The 12,874-nt window shown below is 36.0% G+C and overlaps 1 protein-coding gene across 1 annotated transcript in view; it reads right to left on the minus strand.

Moving 5' to 3' along the window:
- The window catches only part of SEMA5A (semaphorin 5A), a 306,555-nt gene that overhangs the window by 28,977 nt on the left and 264,704 nt on the right, over nucleotides 1-12,874 (minus strand). The window contains exon 17 of the mRNA XM_072327729.1: nucleotides 1,057-1,282. Coding sequence (XP_072183830.1) covers nucleotides 1,057-1,282 — 226 coding nt within the window. The remainder of the gene's footprint in view (nucleotides 1-1,056; nucleotides 1,283-12,874) is intronic.

The following is a 12,874-nucleotide window of genomic DNA, read 5'->3' on the forward strand; positions in this document are numbered from 1 at the left end:
GAACAGACAGATGTATTCTAGCTCCCGCTCTGATGACAACTCAATATTAAGTATTTAAATATTCAAAAGTATTAACATTAATCAGCAAAGGTCCTTCTCTCTGATGATGTTACTATGCAACAGGATCATTTCCTGCCATAGTTTTGGCTGGGATAGACAGTTTTTTGTTGTTGTTGATTTTTTTTTTTGTTTGTTTGTTTGTATTTTTCCAGAGGCTTGTATGACGCTGTATTTTGGATTTTTGATACAAAAAAAGCCATATATGTGGAAAGCAGGTGTATTAACTATAATTATTAAATACCAATATTTCCTGCTGTAACTATAATATTTGAAAAGAAATGCTGATATATAATTACATAAGAAAATGATATTAAAGACTTTCATTCAATTTTTATATATATGTAATTATTTATATAAATATATATACACACACACAAACAGTTCCAACTTAAATGCCACTAGATTTAAAAAGAATTTTGCAGGAGTTCAGTCTTCCATCTCAGATACAAATGAACTTTAAACTGCTGGCAATAGTGTAACATAAACTTTTATAATAGAAATTATCCACTTCATAAATTCCTTATTATTTCTTATTTAGTTAAACACCTGCGTGAATCTGACACATTACTTTAGCACTAGTGAGCAAAAAGTTCTTATCAGCATTAATACTATTCATTCCAGCTAACCATTTATAAAATACATTAGTGTTGCATGAACTTATCCCCAGCAAAATGTCAGGATTTGAGTATAGGGAAGTGAGAGAATACTCCAAGCATTCAGTTGTCCTGTAATTACCTGCGGATCGCTGCAAAATATTAAAATAAACTAGAAAATTTCATAGTTAGTGTTAAAATAAACCTGATTAGTATGAAAAATGAAGCTGCACCTGGAAAAATACAACCTACATTCCCCGCTGTTATTACTGTGTCCTCCTTTTCATTATCAATTCTGTTACACAAAACACCAGCCAGCAAAAACTCCTGCTTGGTGCTGAAAATGGAACTGCGGACACCTCACTAACGTGAAGCACTGTGCAGCCACTCTATCTTTGCTTACCATCTGTTGAGCACCCGCTGGTGCCGTCGCTGGAACAATAACGCATTTCAATCCTTTGCCTTCCCACCTCCAGCAAATTTGGGTCAGGCAAGCGAGCTTTGCAGGTATATCGGAATCGTTGTTCATAGTGACCACCATTGTCTGAAATATTAACTGGAGTCCAAGGTGTCCAAGGAGTTGTCTTTTTTAACTCTGGACAGGCATTGGTGTTACAAGGTTGATATTCCTGAAAGAAAATGGTCATAGTGAGTATAAGAATTAAACATGACTTAAAAATATACAAATGATCTTGTAACAGACAAACAAAAGCCAGCTAACAAAAAAAAAGTCTCTGATGTTTTTCCACTGTTTCGAATGGCAGAGTTCATTAATAGAATTTTAAATCAAATCTCAAATGGAAGTATTTTATTCTGTTTCCTGCCAATCACAGTATTACACTGAGAGAAGATACAACCTACCTATAGGTTGTATCTACCTACAAATTAGTTATATTACATCTCCATAAAATCTATTAGATCTACAAAACAGTAAGCTGAAAACCAATAGTATCCTTTATAAACCAATTGACCAAGTAAGATATAGTTGATATGTTAAAACATTCAATTAAGAGGAATCCTCATCAACTGCAAGTAAAAAGTGCAAACTGGTAAAAATCTGGTGGTATATAAATAAGCAAACCACTGTCCACACTGTGCATTACTTTCATGTTACAAAGGAAAAACTGACAAAATGTGTCTCCCTTTGGTGCATATTTTACCTACAACTCCAAGCACTGCTAAACCTATCAGTAGAGGCAAATTCTGCATAGACTGATATGCACCAAAGGGAGCAGACCTTCTATAAGAAACAAGCACAGTTTCTAATATTCTTGAACCTCATAACTTATACACTTTTGAGGAGATTCATCAAAATCTGTTGCTCGAAAATTAATGCCTCCTATTTATTTCCATGGAAACTACAACACATACACAGCACAATAACACTATTTGGTAGAAAAAATTCTCCGTTAGAAAACACTCGTTTTCAACATAGTCACCACCATTCACTGTGACTTTTTGCTGGCAATGAAGAAGAACCTGCATGCCACGCTTATAAAAATCTGCAACACCATAGAAGATAAAGCATTACTTTCAGAACAGCCTATTTTGTTGCTATTTCAGATCTAAAATAAAATTGTTTGCCTGAAAGTTTTTAATTTTTCCATCTGTTATGGTTGGAATAAAAGTTATGCCCCAGAAATTCTTATCCCACAAAGGCATAAAGGCCCCAGTGTTATGTGGCAAGAAGGATCTCTATTTTGTGACAGCTTCCTGGTTTCATAGTTTTGTAGTACTGCAGGCAAGAAAGCATTCTTAGATCTTCATAGACTATTACAAATCAGTTAGATATTCCAGATTATGTCCAAAATCTTCTTCAGAATGTTTCTGTTCAATCCTTGAGGCTGTACAAATTCCCTTCCAAGCTTAAGGCCTAGTGAATAGAGTGTATTTTAACACATCACATATGTTTTTTGCCTTAATGTAAAGGCTGAGAACAGATCGTGTATGACTGGTCTCCTTACAGCACATGAACTGTAAAAAAAACAACAACAACTAACAATGCAAACAGATCCCAGAACAGCCAGAAGCACCCAGCTTGCCATCCCAGCTGCCTATTCACCTCCATCAGCCATGTTACCATGCAGAATTAGCAAGGGCAACTTGCTCACTCACTTTCTTCCTCTGATTTTTAAAGATGCCTAGCATTGATGAGTCTATCACCTCCCCACATCAGCTGTTCCACTATTTAGTAAGCCTCAGAGATAACTTGCAAATTAATTCAAGACTGTATTTACCCCTTAATTTACGGGGAAAAGGGACAGAAAAGGACAACATGAATTTTGCTGTGCCTTTATCAATAATACTGAAAATGTTCCTTATCTTGTACCTACAAACATATTTTTCATGCCAAAGTACCTGTACATAATGAAAAACTAAACTGAAATTCTTAAAGCTTTGTAGGGTTAAAACCCCGATCTGAGGTTCTCTGCAACATTATGTCTCATATTGCAGCTGTTTCCTTATATTTCTTAAGACTGAGCACCAAAACCTGGACTGGCAATCCAGAAGCAGTCTTACCAGAAAAGCATGCGGAGGCAGTAACAAAACTGTTCCACTGGAGAGTCTGACTTTAATGCATACATTATTATATTAGAGCTTTTTCTTTCAGAGTTGTATGAAGGGCTTAAGTAGACCCAATTATCCTTCATAACCTGTCCTTTCCTAAATCAAGGCTTTACAGTTTCATGTAGTTTTCTATCCTGCACAAAAAGATGGTGTTTGGCAATATTAAAATATGTTTTATTACCTTCTGCAATTATCTAGCATGTTATATACTACCTCAAGAATTGTTGTCATGGTCAGGCTTTACTGAAGATGTCTTATATCACTGTCTAGACTGCTGATAAAAATGTTAAGTACTATTGACCCAAGGGATGATTCCAGACAGATCCTGCTAGAAACATCCCCAGTCATTTATATCTGTCCATTAACACTAAATTTTTCAATTTGTCAGGGAGCCAGTTTTTACTTCATTTAATGTTTGCCATGTATTTCAGTTTTCCTAATCAAAGTATCTCCTGTTGTGAAGGCAAATACCTTGGAAATGTTCACTGACAAAGAAGTGCTGTACTGTGTAAAAGTATCCTGAAATTCAAGCTTTTGATCTAGTATCATATAGGCAAGAACAATTCCATCAGTACAGTAGATTTTGCAACGTTAGTTTCAATACAGTTGTTTCATAGTGCTCTGAAAGTTTCAGTTCCTTGTTTGCTTTTGATTGTTCTATTGATACCTTTCAATCAAAAAATAAAATTTATAGAAATGACTAAGTCTTTCTGAAATTGATACAGAGTAGACAGGTGAGACATGAAAAACAATGTCAAATAGGCAAGGAAAAACTTCTCAACTAAAAATAATCAGTAGAGGAAGCAGTTCATTTTGCGCCAATGTTCTGAATGTTGCCAGTGCATTTCCAGATGCCCTCTGTATAGACTCTTTTCTCAAAATTTTCAATAATTTTCTATTCTAACTTCTATCCATACCTCAAGTTTCATTTTATTCATTTCCTTATGAAACCAGGCTAAATTCTTACCCATATTTGAATTTTAGCTTTTTAAATAATAATAATGATAATAAAAAACAAACAAACAAAAAACTGAATTGAGATAGAGCTTTCTATCTCTATATTAAACATACTATGGAGAGGTTTTTATTACAGGATCTTATTTCTTTGATGTATATAGTATGTCTATGTTGAAAACACTTTTGTTCTCCTCTGTGTTTTTCCTTTTCATCTGTTCATGTGAGAGACACGGCAACTTAAATTAGCATTTAAATCAGAAAGTTCATTCAAATACACTCAGCCGAACAGTAAATTTTTATGATATGTTTTAATACATAGCATTAATTCTCAAATATTCTTTTGGGACCACCAAACAGTTTATTAGTTAATAATGCTTATAAATCTTTTGTTCTTTGTTCCATCTTGCCAAACTTTAGTTTCCCTCTTCCAAAATATTTGTTTTTCAGAAGATAAAACACCAATAGATAAGAATGTTTCTGATTTATACGTTGAATGGTCTAGTGTGTCATCAGAGACAAGATAGGCTGTAAGATAAAACAACCCGAGTATGTCAGCCCCCTCCCAAGCTTTGAGCTTGTAACAGCGCTGTTTAGTTAAAGGAAAAGACCGCTTTCTCATGAAATCAAAACAAAGGTCAGGATGAATGTAGCAGCATTATAAAACTCAACAGAAAACCAGTTTCTGTTTACAGGGGGCCTTGTTCACACATCAAAATGTAAGCTTCCTGAAGGATTTATATATCCTCTTCCTCTTCAAGAAACAAGATATAAATAAATAGCATTTATCTGGCAGTGGCTGAAAGATACATTCAGGGAAGTCACTAATTGAATTTGAAAAAAAATATTTCATTTATTTTCATTACAAAACTGTCTTACCCCTTCAGAAAGCATTTTCAAATGATAAGAAAAAAAAAAAAAAAAAGAAAAAAAAGAAAAAAGACAAGTAAGCCCTTCATCATGTTTCTGTTTACTTCTACAGTTCATAAAAGCTTGGTTCTTAAAGCAAATGCCATTAGCTATACCTTACTTTATTATCATTTTTCTGTTGGAATACTATTTCAAAAACATGGTCTGAATAAACACACAAACCCCATTAAATTCTCATCAACAGGCAAAACATCTTCCACACTGTACATTTCACAGCAAAACTTAACAATAAAAACCTAAAACTCTGCTAAGATTCCCACTGTGCCTTCATCACACAAAAGCTAATCTATTTTCTAGCTTGTAGGCAACACTGTAGCTTCAGTTTACATCAGGGGAAAAGCTCTATTGATTTCAGTGGAGCCAGGTCTTCAGAGACTATCACTGCATACAGAAAGAATCCTGCATTGTTTTAAAGTAGGGGGTAGGCAAATTGTTTTCATAATGAATTTTTAAAAGTATTTTGAGGAAAATCATTTTACACTATGCAGAAGAAATATGCATCTTCTGAAGGGAACAAATTACTTTTTTTGGCTGCAAATAGTGACTGAATACAATCTTTTACTTCCATTTTACATATTTTAAACAAAAGAATTGGAATGTTTTATATTGATGGAAAGGGATATTAAAAATAAATTAAAATATGGATCTGTAACCAGTAAGGTCATCATACTGGGAGAATTCAGTACTCAAGTCCTTCCTGTTCTCAATGTTGGCTTCATTTATTTAGCTAAGGAAAGTTTCTGCAGTCATAATTTCTTCATAAAACAGCTACACTTCGTACAAAGAACTGAAATAGTTATGTTCTAACTACCAGACTTTGGAGTGAAGAAAGACATCACTTTCCCTTTTTCTTTTGCATTGTTAAATTCTGTATTTGAAAGCTGCATTTTATGTTAAACTACTCAAGATTTTACAACAAAAATTTTAACAAAAATGAAAAAGAAAATCAATTATGAGTAGCTCAACTCAGTATCTCAAAGGGGACAAAGCTAGTAGGAGTACCTTCAGCTCCACATCTGCCATAAAACTGCTTGGCTGCATTGAGGAATTGCCATTTCCATTTTTAACACTTGCTGCTTGGATGCTCATGTTCACATTGGCATCGGGGAACCATTAAGAGTGATAAAAGTTCATTTCATATGCATGAGGATTCCTAATAATCTAACAGTTCATTTTAAAGCATGATATTTTGAATTAACTCATTTTCAAATTGAAACTAGAATGACTGAAGAGGAAATGTTTCCTTATTCTGGTAGATATCTCAAGACAATATGGTAAATGGCATAGTTGTCAATTTGGATTCTTCCAAACCTAACACATTTATGTGCCTGTGTTACAATTAACAAACCTATCCACTTAGTAAATTAAATTGTTATGAGATAAAGAACAGGATAAATTTTTCAATATGTATATGCCTTTTGTTTTCCCAAAGAACTGGGCACATCAAGAGCTTATACAAATTTTTGCATGTTGCTAGCAGAGAAATGAAAAGTAGTAAAGCCACAGTAAATCCTGAGAAGCAAGCCTGCCTGCTGACAGCTTAATTTGTACCAATCTCTCAAATGTTCCTGATGAAATCCCAGTGCAACTTCTGAAGGAGCCCTCTTCTATGTAGCATATGCAGCCTGCTATCAGAGCACTCTTCCTGTCCTCTCCACAACCTTCTAACACTTGCACAGGACATGCCACTAAGAATCAGAGATACTACATTACCAGTCCAAAACAATGATAAATAATTGTCCAGGCACTCAAAATTATTATATGAGTTTAAACAAACCCAAGGTAGGAAGGCTGTCTATCTAGTGAAGGCAGCTGATTGAGACGTTACTGAAACGAAGAGCATGACCATTCCTTCCTCTGAAAACTATTATTTTGCACTACAGTTAGTAGTTAGAGGATCAGCATCCAGGCTTCATTCACTCAGTTTCAGAGTCAGAAGTCTTACTGCAATTTTCCCCTTATCTGAGGTTCAGCATGCTGCATCATGATCAGGCACAGCCTTATACTGTGCCTCCTGTTCTAGCACTCTGCAGCAGGATGGAAATCTCTAGAAAAGGGGATGAGAAGCTGGGGGCAACATCACCTAAACTCTTATGCTTCAGTAAGGCCAGTGGTTTCTGTAAAGGAAGGAAGAATTCAGTTACTTTTACCCTGTTTGTTGTGTGGCATCTGCAAAGCCTGTGCAAAGGAAATACAAGTTGTAACAGATTTAAACAGAGCACCTAGGACAATAAATAATGAAGGTTATAAGGCTGAAGGGCTTGACCACATATAAATGATTGTATGGATTACAGAAACTGATTCAAGAGATTATAGTTAAGCAGGTACTGTATTGCGCTGTAGTGAAGGTCCCCACTGCAGTAAGAAAGAAATGATCTCCAAATCTGAGTGACAACATGACAAGTAGGTGGTGAAATGTAAATATCATTAAAGGTAAATGATGTGTAACTTGCTCATGAATCAAAATGAGTCTTTTCAGCATTTGAATCAGTGCTTAAAAGTAGTGAGCAAACATCCGCTTTGAAAGGCATATTTATATATCTATGAAGACAGAAATTTCAATGTTATCTTTACAATTAAGAAATCAAAATTTGCAATTTGAAAATATTAGGAAAGGAACGTAGCCTCCTGCAAGCTGTGATGTTCTGACAGTCAGTACTTAACAACTGGAGAGAAGGGAATTGTTCAAAATTCCATTTGGGGGAGCTTGCTCAGCTTATTGAGTGCAATGGAGAAGCTGCAGCTTAGTGTATTAGCACTGTGCTGGGCCATACAAACAATCTTTGTGGCTTTAGCCATTACAAATGCAAATACAGAAGAAGGTGGATTAAATTAGACAGATAAGGGGCAACTTACTCTGCTGTAATAACTCTATTGTTTGCAATTAGCTTCACACAGTCTTACTGAAAAGCTTAACATTTTCACATGGGTACTGCAATTCCTGAAAAAAAATCTCTCATGTTGCTGAAACAGTTATTATTAACTTGGAACATAATTTTTTAGTTGCTGGAAAGCATGGCTATCAAAATATTTATTAAATGAGTAAAAAAGCTAGACCATAATAAAAATGGCACCACCACCAAAAAGTTGTTAACTCCTCAGTTACAGAGACTGCTGTTCTGCAAAAACTGCAAATCTGTTATCTTACACAAATTACCTTGATTTCTATTCTACAGAATAACTTCTCCTTCCTGTAGCCTTCTCAAAGACAACGGGAGCTATATTCTTGTTCTAAAATGAAAACCTAAACAAGAATTTAGATTATCTAAAGCAGAAGTAAATTGAGAAATTTAATTTAGTTTTCACAAGCAACACTAGAGTTGCTTCACTACTTCGTGACCTGCAAAGAATTGGACCTTTAGATCCCAGTTTCTTGGATTAAACCATTTCTATTTAGGCAATCTGCCTTTTCCTGAATTTAGCAATGAGAAATATCTGCAAACAAATTTTATTTTGCTTTGTCTGCTCCCATGGAACAAGAACTCCACAGGGTGCTAAATGTGTAACTGTGAAACAAGAAGAGGAGAAAAAAGTAGAAGCTGCAAAACCTATAATCATGAGATTGAGGATAAAGCAGTGAGGTGGTGCACCTACAGAGAGAAATGGCCCTGTCCTTCATAGGGCAATTTCAAATTGAGCACAGTGTAGACTAGCTCTGGAAATAAGCTTCCACAATATGTCGACCTAGAAAACCAACTGGGTGAAAGCCCTCCAATAAATAAAGCAGGAAAAAAGTATTTTGATTCACATTATTTAGAGCCCATTTTTTAAGATACTTACTCATTTGTTAATCGACATTTATTATACAAATAGTACATCAGAAATTACTGCCTGTATCATCCTATGGGCAACCATTATTTTTATTTCCTGCAACAATACAATCTTTAGGTTCAGATGAACTTTCCCATTTTAAGCTGGGGGCAAAAATGCACCTAGCAGTAACTGATACATCAAAACAGATTTGAGAACATGAAATTATTAACTTCCTCAGAATTCAACCAGTACTCAAACTGCAGCTTGTCTTAATTTTCTGCCGTTTTTTTTTTTTTTTTTTTTTTTTCTTTCAAAGATTTATAAAATAAGTTTCACACAAAAAATGGAACCAAAACTTGAAAGATTATGTTAGGAGGAGTTGAAGTTACTCTGATTACTTTAATACTCTTACATTATCTTTCATTCCAAATAATTATTCAAACAGTATAGAAATCACTAGAAAAAAAAATAAAAAAATCCTATAACATCACCACTCCTGAGCTAATACTATGAATGTTAGAGCAGCTGCTAAATGACAAATGCTGTGAACTTTGGCTGGGAGTTGCAAGCCAAAACCCAGGAGCCGCAGTAAAAACCAGAACTGCTTGTTGAAGTGAATTAAACTGTGCAAATATTTAAATCCACCAAAATTGGATTCTGTCACACACAAATGAAACACTGGAAGATTTTGATCATCTACACCTTCTCATGAAGACAGCAGAAAATGAATTTTCTGCACTTCTGAAAATGAAGCTGCTTAGTAGGTGATCCGAGTATGGACCTGGAAGCCTGCAGAAGGTATAATTTTAGCAAAGTATGGCTACCAGATCTCACTCCAGAACTGGATGGATTATTTTTATCTCAGAAACTCCAGATATTATGAATATCAAATTAGGAGTTAAGACAAGAAATGTTCATTAACATGAATATCAACATCCACATCTTTGTAACTCAAAGGCCAACACCACTCTTCTATAACTGAGTAGAAGGGAAAACATGAACACAAATAGTTCATTCTCCATTCAAGCAAAATTTTTCTCTTTCTAGATGGTGAAGAAGTAGAGAGCACCTGTGGAAAATGGTTATAGCAAGTAGGTTACAAAAACAATTATGCAATAAATCTCATTTTCAGGCCTTGACCCAGGCACACTGAAGCAAACAGTAGCAGAACTGAACTTAAAAATGCACTTAAGTGCAATTTAATACTTTATCACACAGCGAACATCTGCCTCTCCCCAGGGCAGAAGCTGCAGCAGAGCTGCCAGAAGTGAAGCATGCCCACACCTCAATCATTGCTGCTATAGTCAAATGTATTAACACAAACCCATCTTCAGTCATAGCTTGTAATCACTTGGACAGGGAAGCACAGCAACCATGATGCAGACACGTTTGCTTCTGTCAACTCCACTGTGGGAAAATGTGAGCTCTAGTGAAGGGGGGCAGCTGAAATGTGAGCTGCTTGAATTGCACCATTATCTGTCAGAGCCCCTGGCTACCTGGGAAAAAAGTAAGAATGGAGAAGGCAATCCAAATGGCAGCATAACATTTTACACATTGTTTGGTGAAAAAGCAGAAACACAGGTGTGCGTATATGAAAAATGTCTGCAGTTGTGATAATAAATGTAAGCTTGGATTACCTACAAACATTCACAGGTTTGTGCTTTCCTGTTCAGAAAGTGCAACCACATAGACAAACATGCATGAACAATTGTCCATTGAACCTATATCCTTAATGTCAGATACATATCTTCTACTTTCATGCAGATGTTTCAGATCCCCTGTGGCTCCTCAAAAAGCAACACGTTTCCCTGTTTAGTCAAATATGAATCTGGCCCTTGATTTCCCCAGTGCAGCTTGCAATTAAACCTTGTGCCAGCAGGCACATGCAGACAGCAGCAATCTGTGCTGGGCAGAGCACGGGACACCACTCCTAGGGATGCATGCAAAGCAGCATCTCCTCCTTCTGTGAGACTTACGCGCTATGATGGATGTACACACTGGAAAGAAATCAAGACTCTCAAAAGATAGGGATGCACAGAAACTGAGTAACAATGTATGAACAGAGCAGGCAGGCATTTTCTACAGGCATGTCAGCACTGAATCTCCTGTTGATTTATATAACCGCCTCACATTTTCCATTTAATTTGCAGAAATCTAAAAATTGCCTAAATCAAATCCGTTCACATAACGACCTATTTTGAGCTTTTTAAATATTCTTGGTTTTATATAAAGTTTGTTTACAAAGCACTTAATTTGTCCATGTTGTATTTTTGGAACTCTGTGGTTGCAAATAAAATACTTTTTTTTTTGATCTGCAGCCAATTCCTGGTAAGACAGATGTTTCCAAAAAAGAAACACAACCCAACAACCCAGTACTAATTGGATGTTGACTTCATAGTATTCTGTTTCCAGTATGAGGAAGTAAAAGACAAGAATAGTTGTGTGCTTCCTTTGTATCTCCTAACATATGAGCTGTTCTATCGTTGGCATGACCCTACCATAAGCCAGATGAGGTTTTAATTGACACAGTCTGTGTGTTTCTGGTCAGAATATTGCACAGCCTGTGCTCTGCTGCTCTGGGGAAATTCCTTAGAAGAGGACTACAGCCATTTTATTTTACACCTTGTCTGAAGTCTCAGCAAAAAGGCTAAGCTCTCTGCAGGGGAAAGGTGGCATTGCTAAAGGCAATCAAGTTAGGGTTAATCAAGAAAACAAGAGGAGGAAGTGATTATAGACTGTACAAACATAGGAATGAAAACACTGTAGCAATGAAAATAAACTGACTCAAAACAGAATATGGCTCCCCCAGAAAATTAAATCAAAGCGTGCTTCAAATAGAGCATTGTATGAGTTTCAGAATACTGATTGCATAACAGCAATATTCTCGCTTAACAAAAAACTCACGAGAGATCTTAAAGAACAGCATAACCACTTAATGCACACACAAAATTCTTTGCTTCTCCTTATACTCAGCAGTGCTCATCTCATCTCTCGTCCCAAAGCATATTCCCAGTTCCTATCACAAAACTCACATAACTTCATTTATGAGAGGAAGAAAAAAAGAGATAAGAAAGGATCGATTTACACTATAGTGATCAAACTGGGGGGAAAAAATCTCAGTGAATGTCATATACCGAAATTCTTCAACAGACCAGAAAGGAGGCACAAATAGCTACAAGTTACGAGAGACGGCTTAAATGCCAAAGACTGAACAATTTAACAGTGATGGATAGCTCCAGGATAATGAAGCTGCAGACTGCCACTGAGTAGTAGTGTTGCGTTTGTTTATCAAAGCAATATGTAGACCCACATTAAATTACAGGAAAAGCAAGGACACATCGTGCCTTTTTCTGTAATTCCTAGCAATATGGAGAGGACTCACTGCCAGTAACAGTGTAGACATGACTGGAATACACAAATCAAACTCTCAAGACTGAATTTTAGGTCAGAATGAGTGCTCTGAATATAAACTGTAGACTTTATAACACAGGTTTCATTTTGACATCTCAGTAAGCATACCATCAACTCTGGCATTTTCAGGCCAATGACATTAGTAACTGGAAAGATAAAGTGTTAGCTATAGACTGCAAATTGCTTTTTATAGGAAAATAAGTATTTTGTGCTTCTAAATTAAAAATGTCAGGCCATTCATGAAGAGTACTGGCTTATCATACAGGGCTTTGAAGGCAGTTTGCTGAGCACAGCACTGGAACTGGCCTATGTAAGACCTTCATGCTGCTGAATGAATGGGAAGAGATGAAAGCTCACCCACAGAATTTCATCTGGGGAAGTCAAGGGAAGGATGCAAAAGGCAGCTCCATGTTATCCTTTTGGAAAAGGAAAACTGTAGCAACAGACAGTGTGGCTGTTTATTTTCCTTGGAAAAGCTATTTAGAGATGCTCTGCCTTTCCACTGATCTAAGATCGACAGTAAAACTTTTCATAAAAATGCAAAGTTCAGAGAAAGAGAAGTCTTTCTTGCAGATACATAGCAACAAGGTAATGCCAAGAACAGC

The sequence above is a fragment of the Excalfactoria chinensis genome, chromosome 2 (assembly GCF_039878825.1).
Source record: "Excalfactoria chinensis isolate bCotChi1 chromosome 2, bCotChi1.hap2, whole genome shotgun sequence".
Classification (NCBI taxonomy): domain Eukaryota; kingdom Metazoa; phylum Chordata; class Aves; order Galliformes; family Phasianidae; genus Excalfactoria; species Excalfactoria chinensis.